This window comes from Anoplophora glabripennis, unplaced genomic scaffold (assembly GCF_000390285.2).
Source record: "Anoplophora glabripennis isolate ALB-LARVAE unplaced genomic scaffold, Agla_2.0 scaffold146, whole genome shotgun sequence".
Classification (NCBI taxonomy): Eukaryota; Metazoa; Arthropoda; class Insecta; order Coleoptera; family Cerambycidae; genus Anoplophora; species Anoplophora glabripennis.
In genome coordinates, this window is record NW_019416318.1 from 322,045 (window position 1) to 337,792 (window position 15,748).

Genomic DNA, 15,748 nt, shown 5'->3' on the forward strand with positions numbered 1-15,748 from the left:
CGCAACCACTTGCAGAGAGCTGGAGTGTTTATTGTAACTTGTGATAACGCGCGCGATAGTTAGCTATTATAGATGTCACATTGAGTCTCGAATAAAGCAGAAAAGAAGAGGATGAGGAAAATGACATGGGCGTACGCATTATTTATTAAAAAGTAACAAATTAAATTGTGTAACAAGCAACAGTATATTAACGTGACGTGAACATGAAAAGCATTCTGAGGCGGCGGCTCACACATGTCTCGGTTGACCCGCTTGGCACGTCATTGAATTGCGGCTCTCTCTGACAGCCTTAAATATAACGAATTTCTTAATATGCTGAATGGCAACAAACTCTTTAAAAGCGTTTTCAACGAATCGACTTGAAATTTTGTACAGAGCTTCTCAATAACATAACTGGGGAACATCGTAGAGGTTTTCGATTGATTAATAATTTTCATTGTCATTGTCACAATTTAATGCAAAATTCTCCGTTTTTTCGATAATTACTTTTTTTACAAAATCAACAATTACTAATATTTTCTAATTTCCCTACGATGTTCCCCAGTTTTTGGTATGTAATATCAGAAAATGTTTGTGTTTTTTTTTGTTCCAAGACCATTCGTTAATGAGAGAAACCTTTCCAGCCCTACAGCCCTTTGGAAAAAAGGTGTAATTGCTTGGCATCACTTACAGCCGCCATTTTGAATCCACATTCTTTGAAAAAATGCACAGTATTACCTGAAAACAATAAAGCCTTTTTGTTCCTGACACTATATCTTCTACCGTTTTTTCCTTGAAAATTCCCGAAAATCACCTTTTTTCCAACCTCTATCCGGCGTTATCCCTTAATGAGTTAATATTCCATATTAAAATATTCATATTTAAACTATTTTAGATGTTTTAATTTTGCATAAAGGTAAACATAAAAAAATTAACCGTAGACTAAAAACTTAAAAATAATTAAAAATGCCATGTGATGTTACAAATAATGTTTATAAACAATAAAAAAACTGTTATTACCTGCAACTGGTGACAGTTTTCTCATGACGCACCATCTTGATTTCCACTGAAAATGCAAATATTCAGAGATTAGTGACTAATGTAATTAAAATTCAAAAACACTGCTGATATCTGTTGTAAAACATGTGGAAATACGATTATATGGATTATGTCTTATTGTGACGAGAAAGCTTAGTGCAGTAATTCCATAATCAGTTCTCAGATATCGACAATTATTATTTCCAACAAAAGATTAGGTAGAAAATGTAAAATATTTAAGAAAATGAAAATCAAGTACCACTACCTGTACTGAAATTGACGTATTATGTATACCTGATATGAACTGATTGCTTGGTCATACAAACTTCTTCTGATTCTTTACTTGCAAGTTTAGTATAGTATTGCTAATAATTATTTGTCTATTATAAAAAAAAACTGATGTAATTTCAAATTACAGTATCATCATAGCAACTCATCGCTGCAGATGTGCTTTCTAGATAACAGAAATGACGCACATAAGAGTACTGCAAACATTGGACATTGCTAAATATTTTCTACTAAATCTGTGTTTGGACAGATAAGCAAATATTAATCATGTGTACTTGTATAAGTTGCACTCTTGCGCAAAGCAAACCAAATATAATAAAGTTCTCATCCAAGAAAAAACGTAAAATTTAAAATCAATAAAGTGCCTGCAAGGATTCTTATATATCATCATACATTTCAATTTTGATGTATGTTACACAGGAATAAAATTTATAATATATTAACTGAGAGTATAATTCACAATATAAATGAGTCAATTGAAATGAATAAGTTTGTTTTGTTAGTATCAGTTAATTAACGCAAAATACGTTCAGAAAAACCTATCTAGTCAGAGTTGTCATAATCTTCCCATCCACATGCTTACAACTAAATTTAATATTTCAGAGGTTTTCACAGTGAAGACATAGTCTCTAACCAACTTGAAAAAATAGTTTGTAATGCACACATAACTATTAATAAATTGAAAGTGAGGAATATGTATTTTCATTTTTTGCCAATATGCTTTAAATAAATTACTCCCAACTAGTACACAATGATTTCCAAAAGCACTGACTTATTTATTACAAACCACAATGCTCCTCTCGAAAATCAGATTTGAATTGAGGCATATATTGCAGAAAATCATTACCAGACAGATTCAGTAAAGGAATTGTTTTTTAGTTAATCTCCTGTTCTACATAGACCGCAGTGACTTCAGTAGTTCACAAAAAGTTTTCTATTGAAAAATCATGCATATTTGGTTTACATACGACTTCACTGAAAATAATATAAATTGCAAATATACTTAGATTGAGTTTACCGGTTGCTATTTTTTTTTTTATTAAAAATTTGTTCGATGTAACAACGGTGTAAAGTTTCGGGACGTGTGAGAATTTTGTATCAAATGAAACAAATAATAGAGATAAGAGTCAATCGGCTTCAGCGCCATCGTCGGTCATCGATTCCCGGGCGTACTTATTTTCTACTTTCGGTCATCCTGAGACTTGACCAGACCTCAAATTACTCGGAGATCCGTTGATATCATCGTAATGAAGTTAGAGATCCGCTGATCTCATCGCAATAAAGTTAGAATTCCTTTGATCTCGTCATACTAGAGATCCATTGATCTCATCCTAACGAAATTAGAGATCCGTTGATCTCTTCGTACTGAAGTTAGATATCCGTTGATCTCATCGTAATGAAGTTGGAGATCCGTTGATCTCGTCGTATTAGAAATCCGTTGATCTCATTGTAATGAAAAATATCCGCTGCTCTCATTGTAATGAACTTAGAGATCCGTTGTTCTCATCGCAATGAAATTAGAGATCCGTTGATCTCATCGTAATGAAGTTAGAGCTCCGTTGATCTCGTCGTAATGAAGTTAATGATCCATTGATCGCGTCGTAATGTTTTTTTCAATTAGCATATTAGCCTTTCGTGGATCAAACAATGGAATGAGAAGTTCATCTCCCGTTGTGGACATTGATGGCCAAATCAAGAAAATTCATAGCAAAGCATGTGAGCGCTGATCATCGTTTCTCGGGCGGACTTATTTTCTACATTTATTTAAACGAATAAATTATTGTAACACCTTTCATTCATTTGTTTAACCTGACACGAAATTCTGGTTCTTCAGAAAAATTTATATAGCTTTTCATATCTAGCATCTCCAAAAGTCATTAGTGCACTGCAACAGGAAAACTGTGTCAATATCCACCAAAACCAGACCAATGTTAAATGCAACATTTAAGTTGCTCAACCCAAGACCTACAAAATACCGGAACGTTTTGATACGGAACGGCGTCCTGGGTCTGTTGTTTCATGTTTCATATGCGCTGGCCTTGATCTAACTGCATTTGTTTACAGTAATGCAAGGCTCATCAGACATTGGCTTCCTTAATCCGACACATGTCAAAACAATCTCGTTTGACGGAATCTAGCCCATAAAATAATCCCATTCATCGGGGAACAATCGCTCCATTCACACAAACATAAAAGTCGTAAGCGACGACTGGTACAACGGTATCGAAAAAATATCAATTACCGAGGAGCTGTAAACATGGTAATGAAAAAGGAATACGGGGATATTGCTTTGTAATAATGGAGTTATTGACGCTAGCGGGACCGCACAACCAGCTTGTCTCTTTGAAGCTAATTGTTCTTTACGTGAGGCTTAAATTAGCGAAACGTCAATTAAAATGGAATTTAAAAACGCTTATCGGAGCAGTTATTGCAGTGGAGACGATAACGATGTTTTGTTGGAGCGCATAACAGATAATTACTATTAATTAACCCTAACATGATGGCGAGTATGATGTATATCGGTCGTACACGATATGACGGTTTATGTGTTGTTCGAAATGATACCGAATGTCGAGCGTTTAAAATAACATTCATCGCACATTTCGATGCGGCCGTTATCGATACGACACCACGATCAATGCACTAATAAAGTCAGTTGTAAACTAATTGTTTATTCAGGGGCTATGTTTGTTATTCAATGCCAATGCCACCCACGGTACAAGGCAGTGAAGAAAAACTAGGAAAGTGTCAGTATGATTCCTCGAAAGGGATAAGTCTCATACTAAATCAGAATCTAGTGGAAGTGAGGCAACAGTATTATGCTATTCTTTTTCTTTTTGATTTTGATGACGTAAGAAACAAAAATTATGATTCATTTTAATGGGGATTATATGCTTATTGTATACATGCTTCGAAATGTATACAGGGTGTTTTTAAATGAAGTAACAAAAATTGCGCCAGTGAATGTAGAGCGAAAAATAAGAGGATTGAAGTAAAAATACCTTATATGAAAGTTGCACCCCTGAGGCGATATACCCTCTTAAAGGAGGGGATTGATATTCACATTTTAATTTATTTCTTTAACATGGGGAATGCTAGAGACACGAACTTGGTATGAGCATTCTGCTAATAAAGAGACAACTTTTCAATATTTTTTAGATCATTAGCGTATTTTATAAAGGAGTGAACAGTCAACCCCATTGCAATATTTTATTAGAATTTTTTTATATGGAGCAAATTATTTATTTAAAAATATATATTGGGAACACTGATTTATTGCGCAACTTTTTTATCTCTTGTAATTTTTCGATAAAACCGATAGTTTTCTAGTAAAAAAATTGTAATCAATTGTAAAGTAATTGCGAAAATTTGTAAAAATAAAGTAGCCGGATGTCACAACAAATAAATTGTTATTTATCATATTAATAAATTGGCACTTTCTGTCAATAAGCTAGCAATTTAATAATAACATTAAGAATAATTTGCTATTAATTAATGAACAATGTTTGATAACTTATGACTATGGGACATGTATTAGGTAAAGTTATTTATCTGAAATAAAATTTAATACAAATGAAAAACAAGATGCAAAATTAAATTTAAAGAATATTCTCGAAATAATTTCCATTTTGCTGCAAGCATAACCTAACAAGTCAGTTGAAGTTATAACTCACTTCATATTGTTTTTGCTTTTGAGTTTTATAGGTGTTTACCTCTACCTTTATTATGTTAATAATAATAATAATTTCAATTCAAAGAAACAAATGTAAGTTATTACAATTGTATCAAGAAGTAAACAAATTATTCACTTTTGTTTTAGAAAAAGCTGTAAAAAAACTACTTTTATTTAAAACAACAAAATGTAAATAAATTTGTTTGATTATTGCTCCTCCTATAAACACTTAAAATAAACCACTATCACTAACTGAAATGAATGTAAAAAAAATGTAGATGTAACATTGTATCCTCTGTAATACTGTTGCTTCTATACCAAATTTTGAACAAAAGAATTCCCTGATATTTCCAGGTTTTCCATCCAGACTTATCAGTTTCCGTTTTTCAATAACCTCCATTCCTCAGTTGTCTTGTCAATATCTTCCACGTAAATACATATTAAACAAAGCATGGTTATTTTGAAAAATTGTGTACCGCCATAAATTTTGTACCACGTGGGAAATATCCTTATTTACATTGTCTTAAGTCATTTATCTGTGGCATAGTTTCTTTTCCTTTATTTATTAAATATTTTACCACCAATGAAAAAAATTAAAAAATTAATTAAATAGATCTTTGCATAAAAACGACCAGTTAGGGGTCATTTTTATGAAAATAGATTTATCTATCCAAAAATGTCACACTGAAAAATGCAGACAATACTAAATAGATATCATTATGCGAATATCAAAAAATTCTTGACGTTTCGAAAATCTAGCTGCCTTATTTATGTTTTAGAAAAAAGAACTGCTAACAATTTTTGCTTGCCTGAAATTCAGCGGGCAACGTAGATATACTGGGAGATTTTTAGTGTAAGAGAAAGTCTCATTATGTACTTTAACAAGTTAAAATTTTAAATAGGTACAATTTTGGAAAAATACGTAAAATTTTTGGATAGGGGAAAATTTGCTCAACTTATAGTGCAATAAAAGTGTACTCCAAACAAATATGAAGAACGAATAAATCAAATTTAAAACTATTGAAAATTATTAAAAATTGACAATTTCTCATATTTTTAATACTTAAAATGTATTAATATTTCACTAATAATTCCCATAATTTTCTTTATTCCAAGTTATTTTTAATGTTGCGCTTGTATGGTATTCAGACAAAAAATTATTTAACCATTTTCTTTTCAATAAATATTATAATTGGAATTTTAAAAAAATTCAGGAAAATTTGGGAAACTGAGATTGGTGTATAACCCTGCTAAATATTTAAAAAATATAAAATTAAAATAAAAAACAACGAAGCCTTCCATATATGCCAAATAAATAAAAATTAACACATTTCCTTCCATTTGTGGTGGAACCAGTTTGAGACAGATAGCCAAATATTATTATAACCCCGATATTGTCATCTGAAAGTAATTGGATTGAAATAGGTAAAACGAACGAAAAAAACGTCCAGATTAATCAGCATGGCAATATTTCAAAACTGTTCAATCATTTATTTCAAAATAAAATTTAATTTATGGAAAGTAAGTGGTAAGATATACAGTGTGTCCTATACAGGGTGTCAATTATACTCACTTCATTGTGTATGTTATCACATTTCTTAATTTCTCTTTAAACTAATACTTACTTTAATAAACAAGTCATACATCATACCGTTTGAGTTTTATTTGATGTTTACCAAAATTCTCAGTATCCTTGAAAACATCGAATATCTCGAATATATCGAAGCTAAACATGACAACAAGATTCGGTCTTCATCATTCGTTTTAACAAGACCATGCTCCTATAAGAGATCATTTTTATATATATATAAAAAAAAATAAAAATACACAACCTTTATGCCCATTTGCACCGAAGTTAATAAGCATTACTTAAAAATAAGAAATGCTTAAGTAAGATGTTTGTATTGCACCATACGTTAAGATCTTCTTAAGTATGGAAACAGACTCTTAAATTTAAGCCTCAGTTTGACAGCGACTCATGAAATTCTTTATTCAAACAGACTTGGAGCGTGCGCAAAACACTAAAATTTCAAAGAAAAAAAAACGCGGAAAGTGGAAATAAAATGGTCAGTGTTAATGTGTGTGGTATTAAAGTGGGTAGTTGTAAAAAAAAGTATTGTGGATATTCGATTGACTGACATATTTGAAGATGATTTAGATGTTTTGGAAATTATAGATTTTGGGTTTCCCAGATTAAATTATACAAAATCTGACTATTTCCATACAATGGACGAATTGAATTTTTATAAAATATTTCGTCTTACAAAAAAGACTTGTTTGCGAATTTTATCGTTGATAGAGGAAGTACTAGAATAAAAGAAGTACTAGAATCTTGAGGAAATTATTATTTTTATTTTATCTCTGATAACTAGTCTATTGGTCAACATCAACAACAACCATATATTATTGTATATTACATTTACAACAAACACCATAGACATGACACGACAAACCGAACACCGAAACCTAACCTAACCTAATTTTTCATAAGTCCATGTAACAAACTGAAGAAAATCAGAAAGAACTAAAATACCTAACATAAAGTAATGAAAGTTGCTAGATTTCTGCGATGTTGCCAATACATAGACGTACTTTGTTAAGTATAGTTTATGGTCCGTCGGTGCAATGCTCTAAAAACTTTATTAAGTTGTTCTTAGGATAATGTCGGTGCAAACGGGCATAAGAGATAAAGACTTACTGTTTGGTTTTCTTTTTATTTAAACAAACTATTCTCTGCAGTCTGCATTATGTAAATACTTTACTACTATATTTTCTTAAGAATTAAATAAATAAAAATAAAAGTTTATCACAACAAAGTGACTTTATTTTTCATGAAGTGTGAAATGGTATTTGTTAACAAGCAAAATAATATATTGCTTTTATGTGAGAACAATTATTCAGGATACATTTTTTTTAACTAATTTAAAAATACTTGCTACAGTAGAAATTGTGAATTGATATTTGAAAGACAGATATTTACATGAAGAAAATTTAATTACAAGATTACAGAGTATATATAAGCTTGGAAAGGATTTTTAATGCTAAGTAGGGTTTTCAATAAGTGAAACCACTGAAAGTGCAAAACCATTCTTATAATAGAATAGTTGCAACCATATAGTTTGCAGTAAACATAATAACTGCGTATCTTCATGTACAGTAATTCGTATATCTACATTTTTTGTAAAGAGAGCAGTCGAGCTATGTTTCTTCTCGTTATTGTAGCAAATCAATCGACTTTTCGTACCTGGATTTATTTACTGTTCAAATATCCTCTTCAGGTTCTTAAACACTCTGTATAGGTTAGCAAATAAGGATGTTCTTGGTTCAACAATATTTACTTTCTATATAGCAAATGCTTAAACAAGTGGGCAGTTACGAATATCATAATAATTATTATAATTTACAATGAATTTATAAAGTCCGACACAAATATTTATTCTAACATTTTTGAAGACGTGATTAAAAAACAATGGCAAACATTAATGCAATTTCACGCAAGGACTACAGACAAAAACCTAATAATTTCGGTTACCTCAGCTGTCTATAAAAACTCCAATGCCAGCTCCATACAATTTATAATTGCATTTCACAGTAACGGTCCAAAACATCGAGCAATAGAAGTAACACGATCCGACGCGGTATATAAAAAAAACTCACACACAAGGCTCTTTCTTTCCTCCGAGTTCCTTGTTATTTTAGCTGTTCCTTCTGGTGGTAAACGGCTGGCGAGGTTCATAATAAATTTTAAGGGTGGCCGACCATTTAAGGGCGGTCCTCGGCTGTCAGAAGCAGGGCACTATAATCTTAAGAACGAGAGAAAGGGGCACATGCCCTTCACGGCAATATTTAACATCTTAAGGCGAAGACAACACTTTTAGGAGCTCCTTAAGGCAGATTGTCCTGTTAATGTGAAAGGGACAAGGGAGATTAACATCTGGGTCAAGTTTTGTGGGCTGATAATTTTATTTACTTTTAATGCTGTTATTTTGTAGATTAAGGACCAGTTTTTTTTGTACGTTAATTTGATTATTCCACTGACTGCGTTGTTATAACCATATCAAAGTAAGTTTGTGAAATATTCTTGTCAAATAACATTCATCAAATAGTTAACTAGGCAGTAAAGTACAAGATTTAATGCCGCGGCTGGTATTTAGTAGACTAGGCGCAGCCGAGTCTATTAAAGCAGGCATTAAATCTACTTTACTGCCAAGTTAAACACATAATTTTTTTCGCCGATCAATTTTAATTTTATCATAGTAACAAACAAAGCTATTTATTTTATAATATTAAAATTATTGTATGATACTACTATTCAAGTCGTCTATGGTTGCTATGAGACGAACGTTTTTAAGTAAATAACTTTGGTATACGGTAATCGCCATATTGTCCCTATTTAAATCCATAAAAATAATTTTTTATTATTTGACATGGAAGAATTCACATTAACTCCGCCAGAAATTATTGAATCAGCCAAGCAAATAGAGAGATTTATTACTAGAAAAATCGAAGAAGATATATCAGAAAACATATAAAAAAATTTATTGATTACCGGGCTGAAAATAACATTGTCTTTTTCAGAAAATGTTCTATTGATATATTTTTCTAAATTAAACAAAAGTACGAAATTCTTCATTATGGTCAATATGTAGGTACATGCGATGCTCAGAGCTACTTTGAATGTCTACAATAACATCGATATTGGAATGTATCTAAAATTAAAATCATTCTTGAAACGGCAATCGGATGGATACATGCTAAAAAATCATGCATTTTAGAAAATGAACAAATTAAAAAATTTTTAATCAAGGCCCCTGATCATCTACATATTTAGGTACAAAGATAAATAAAATATTTTTTTAAACGAAAAATACTGACTATTATTATTTTAGGTGGCAATGATTTTTGTCATATCTGTGGTGGGCGTACAATGTACTAAATTGAAAAGTCGAGGGTCAAAATCTAAAAATTTTTGATAGGCATTAAATGAAGACATGAGTGATAGGTCATTAGAAAGATTGAGTAATTATCAATCAGGGAAAAATACGGGCGAAGTTTAAAAATGAAAATTTGACCTTGAATTTGAAGGTAAAACTTACGATTTTTGGGAAAAAAATTATATTTGCTGTTCGCACTCTTTAGATTTTTTTTTTCACATAAGGTAGCAAATGTATTTTGCAGATTTTTCAATAAGAAATACTATTCTTACGTGCAAAATTCAATAAAAGCTATTTTAACCTGATAAATGTGTTACTAAAGTTAGCTTCATACTTTTTGTGAATTTTTTGAAAACAAGACGTGTCTTTTCGATATTTAACATTCATGACACAATTAACCATATTATATTTTACAATATATAACTAACAATGAAAATCGAAATATTCAAATTCAAGGTCATCAAATTTTCATTTTTACACTTTGCCCGTATTTTTCCCTGATTGGTAATTACTCGAAATTTAGTAACACATTTATCAGGTTAAAATAGCTTTTATTGAACTTTGCACGTAAGAATCGGATTTTTCATTGAAAAATCTACAAAATACATTTGCTATTTTATGTGAAAAAAAATTTAGAGAAGAGTGCGAACAGCAAATATAATTTTTTTCCCAAAAATCGTAAGTTTTACCTTCAAATTCAAGGTCAAATTTTCATTTTTAAACTTCGCCCGTATTTTTCCCTGATTGACAATTACTCAATCTTTCTAATGACCTATCACTCTTTTCTTTATTTAATGACTATCAAAAATTTTTAGGTTTTGTCCCTCGACTTATCGATTTAGTACACTGAGGGGCGTGTCGATGTGATGAATTACTTCAAAAAAGAAATTGGAGATATTGAAGATATGGGAAATAGGTTGCTGATCACTCTACCAACTACGAAAACAAAGAAAAAAAGATCTTTTATTGTAAGCGAATATTTAGAAATATATCGGAAATATAGTGCCGCAAGACCTACATAAATAGGTAGTAACAAATGTTAAATATTCAAATGGTAAAGCATATAACCAATTAATAGGAATTCACACATTTGGGAAAATGCCAAAACAAGTTGCTGCGTTTCTCAAATTGAAGGATTCTATACATTGTTTCCGTAGAACTTCAGCTACACTATTAATAAATTCAAGAGCCGATATCACAACTTTAAGAATGCAACGGTAGCTGAAGGCTACATTGAGGAGATCATAACTCGTAAATAAGCAAAAAAATCCCAGCTGCAAGTACATTAAGTGCTGAAAGCGATTTTTTAAATAATTCAACCACTTTGGAGGATTCAATCGTTCATAAACCACATATTACTACATAAACCATCTACTGCTGAAAACACTTCTACCTACATAGACAAAGTAAATGTTCCAAAATAAACAGGACAAGGGATATCCCTTATAGACTGTTCTAATTCCACTATATATGTTTACAATAAATAATATTATTTTCTTTAAAGAACAAATTTTTTAATTTAGCGGCAGTGAAAATTATTCTAATGCATAGGCAGTAAATGTGACACCTTAATGCCTGACAGCTGTCACTAAAAGTACGAATTCGATGTCGATCGAAGAAAAACAAATTTTGCCTTAACCAAAAGGTAAAATCTCTTGTTTGTGTTGATATATTTTTCACTTAAGATTAAATATCTCCAGTTCCGATAAATAAAACACAAATACAGATTACATTGATGATTTTACCAGAAAAGACAAAGCAACGAAGGAAATGATTTTTGGATAATCTTTAAGAAAAGCTATGTCATTTTCACTTTTTTAATATAAACCACGTTCAATATAAACGATGAAGATACTGCTCTATTTACATCACATCTTAAAAGTAATAAACGCCTAAAAGCAATTGGTTGTGTATTGATTAAAATAAATGTATCATACCAAATGCCATTTGATGATAGAAAAAACGTTCTTCTGTGACAACTAGAAGTTAGTAGGGCTCCAAATATTATCTAATTATAGTCTCTTGAAGGCTTTATTTATAAATTACTATTATTTGAATTGTAAACTATAATTTATTTGGTCTAAAACTAAACAGCATCAAAAAAAGATTAATGTGACTACCTACTTAATAGTAGTAGTTTTCTAACAGTTAATAATAGTAGATTGAAGGTTTCCTTTATATAATTTTACACTTCAGTAGATTGTTTTTTAAGTGGAAGTAGTATCATAGAAACACTTAATAATTGATATTAGAAGAATATCGATGTCCTAATTTAACTAAATGTAGTGAAGCAGTTTCTAAAACATTTCGTAATTGTTAATACTTGTAAATTAATACTAAACATTTTAAACCTAGCAGAATTATTAACGAAAAAGAGAAATTCCACAGGTCAAAATAACATAAATTTAATAGCACTAAACATATTATATCTTTATTTAAATAGATTTCGTATGATTTTCAAGACGAGCGTTGCGGTAAAAGCGAGTTATTTCAAAATTGTTCTGTACTGGTGGGATTAACGTATTTTAAATTACTTATAACATTTTTGTACCAAATCAAAATACATACGTCTCACTTTAAGTACAATATTCGTTACTAGAATTCATATGCAATTTTTATGTGTGCACGTGGATATTGTATTCTAGATCTAATGAACATGGTGTTTTAGAACAACGTATCATAAATTCTAGAGGCAGGTAACAGAGTATTAAAAATTAAATGTTGTAAAGAAATGTACTTCAACGCCTTGTAAACCAGAAACGAAGACCAGCATATGTCGCAGAAAAAAATAATTTTATTTTTATTCCATTTTCAGGAAACCCATAGGTATTTTATATGACGATAAAGGTAACCCTCGCACGACGGAGTACAGCATCTGCCTTAGCTGCTACAATTCAGAACTTTTTATTGGATATCCTCAGATGGTGCAAAATTTAAGTGTTTCCAATAAGCACGACAACCCCGACAACTGTCAGAAATGCCATGGACCCCTGGGGATTAGGGGATTTGGTGTTACCATTAGAGATTAATCAATGTGTAGGGTGATTTTACAAATCTCCTCTCGGTCCACCGCGCAAAATGTGCTGTTTTCTTTTCAAAAGATACACCGTAGCTGATCCGACTGATTTGACTTATAAAGCGACGAAAAATGCGTCATTGTTGGGTGCCGTTGACAATTTCAGAGTGAATGAGTTCAGATTTATTGACTGTCATGAACTAAGATTTATTCCCTTAGCATCAGTAAATTAAAATGTGTACTCATAATAATTAAAACGAAGGATAAAGTATGTACAAAAAGTCACGAACGAAATAAGACAAAAATGTTTTAAAAATGGTTATATTTAATTCAATAAATGTGATGCGATGATAGTCAAATACAAATTAATTAATTTTCTGATTAAAAATAACCTCCTCTATCACTAAATCCATGTAGAAAAATTTTGTACAATTATAACTCTAAAAATTTAAAAAAATCAACCTAAATAGTACTCATGAAATATACACATATGTCATTAAAATCACTAAATAATAGTTGAAAATCATCAGACATTTTTTTCGTATATCTAATAGTTATAATACAACTGTGGATATTTTAAGGACTAATTTCTCAGATAGCCTGTATACATGGTGATTCACTATATTTTGAACCCCCTTTAACGTTGTTTTAAGAGTTATAAAAAATTGTGAAATACAAAAGTTGCACGATTTTTAATGAAGTTTTCGAAAATGGTAATAGAAAAACAAATGATGTCCAAATAAAATGGCCGCGGATATTAACTTTGTTAATTTAAATTGAACATTCTGTATATTTTTACATATTTGGATAGAACGTTCCCTGTCGAGCATAGTCATATAGTGTTTGTTAGGTCCACCCCTAACAATAAGCGAAATAATATTAAAAAATGAAAAGACGTTTTTTTATTAAGAAAATAAGACATTTTGTAATTGTTAGACTTCTTTCAAGCATTTCTGCCTTTTTCCAATTACGTAAGGATTTACAGATTTAGTTGTATTTGGACATATCGCACGTTGATACGGTCCAAAATGCGAATAGGTATTTTAATTAAATCACACTAATTAGGCCGTGAGAGGCCTATTTACTCATGGACAATGTTATATGGTAGGTCGTGAGAGTGACAGGTAGTAATGTTATGATAACATTGTTATTGATTGACAGTTTGTATTGTTATTTAATTAAAATGTGTTACACAGAAGTCTTGAAATATTATTAGGAATTAAAATAGATTATGAAGAATAACTTCCCTATACTCTATTTTAATTCGTATAATATTTCAATTTTCTATTTCTGCGTAACCCATTTTAATTAAATAATAATACAAACTGTCAAATAATAACAATGTTGTCATAACATTACCTGTCACTGTCACGGCCTACCATAACATTGTCCATGAGTAAATAGGCCTTTCACGGCCTAATTAGTGTGATTTGGTTAAAATACCTATTCGCATTATATCAATGTCTGATATGTCAAAATGTATTACAACTAAACCTAAATCCTTACATAATTGGAAAAAAGGCAGAAATGCCTAAAAGAGGTGTAACAATTACAAAATGTCTTATTTTCTTAATAAAAAATCTTCTTTTCGTTTTTGAATATTATCTCACTTATTGTTAGAGATGGACTCAACAGGCCCTATATGAATATGTAAAAATATATAGGGTGTTCCATTTAAATTAACAAAGTTAACAACCGCGACCATTTTGTTTGGACATCATTTGTTTTTCTACTATCATTTCCGAAAAGGATCCCGCACAAACCCTATGGAAATGGATCCCCGGTGGGTCTCTCTCAAATTTTGGGAATGAACTCTTCAGAGCATCCTGATCAAAAGTTCTCATGGGCACAAATGCCGGAAACCGCTCCCAACCCCCCAGAATCACCCCCAAATGTCAGGGGCTCATTATACCACACCAAAAAAAAAAAAAGTATCGGGCCCACACATGCATTGTGGTTTCCGGTGTATTTTTGAGCGCTGGATACGAATACGTCATCATTTTTGCTCTAGCACGTATCAGTCTTCAACAAATCGCTGAAGAAGCTTCAGAAAACTGAAGATAGAACATTGTGGCCTGTGATTCACATGCGATATGTGGTTACCGGTGTATCTTTGCACGCTGAGCACGATTCTGAGGCCTTAAGCCTTCAACTAATCGCTGACGAAGCTTCAGTAAACTGAAAAAAGAACACCATGGTTCTTCAGTGGTGTGTACATATCGCATGTGAATTACGTAACACAATGTTCTTTCTTCAGTTTTTGAATCTTCTTCAGCTATTAGTTGAAGACTTAAGGTAACTAAAGCACATTTAACCTCAGAATCTTGCTCAGCGTGCAAAAATAGACCAGAAACTAGATATCGCATGAGAATCACAGGCCACAATATTCTTCCTTCAGCTTTCTGAAGCTTCTTCAGATTTTCTGAGCAAAAATGATGCCGTATTCGTGTCCAACGCTCAAAAATACACCGAAACCATATATTGCATGTGTTGGTCTGATACTTTTTTGGTGGTGTGGTATAATGAGCCTTTGGGGGTGATTCCCAAAATTTGAGAGAGATCCATTAGGGATCCATTTCCATAAGGTTTGTGAGGAGTCCTTTCATAAAAAATCGTGCAACTTCTGTTTTTCACATTTTTTCACTCTTAAAACAGTTAATGGGGAGGTCAAAATATATTGCATCACCCTGTACATACAGGCTGTCTCCTAAAAAACGCTGCAAGTTATGGCTTCTCTGTTATTTATAGTCTGATTTTATATAACAAAAAATTATATGAAATGGCTCTAAATACACTATAGAGTGAGCTTATTGGAGCGTA

The 15,748-nt window shown here is 31.4% G+C and overlaps 1 protein-coding gene across 1 annotated transcript in view; it reads right to left on the minus strand.

Annotated features, from left to right (window-relative positions):
- Window positions 1-999: 999 nt before the first annotated feature.
- The window catches only part of LOC111691297 (protein Dok-7-like), a gene marked incomplete at its 3' end in the record, with an annotated part of 35,028 nt that continues 20,279 nt past the window's right edge, over window positions 1,000-15,748 (minus strand). Inside the window, 1 exon segment of the mRNA XM_023454075.1 lies at window positions 1,000-1,045. Coding sequence (XP_023309843.1) covers window positions 1,000-1,045 — 46 coding nt within the window.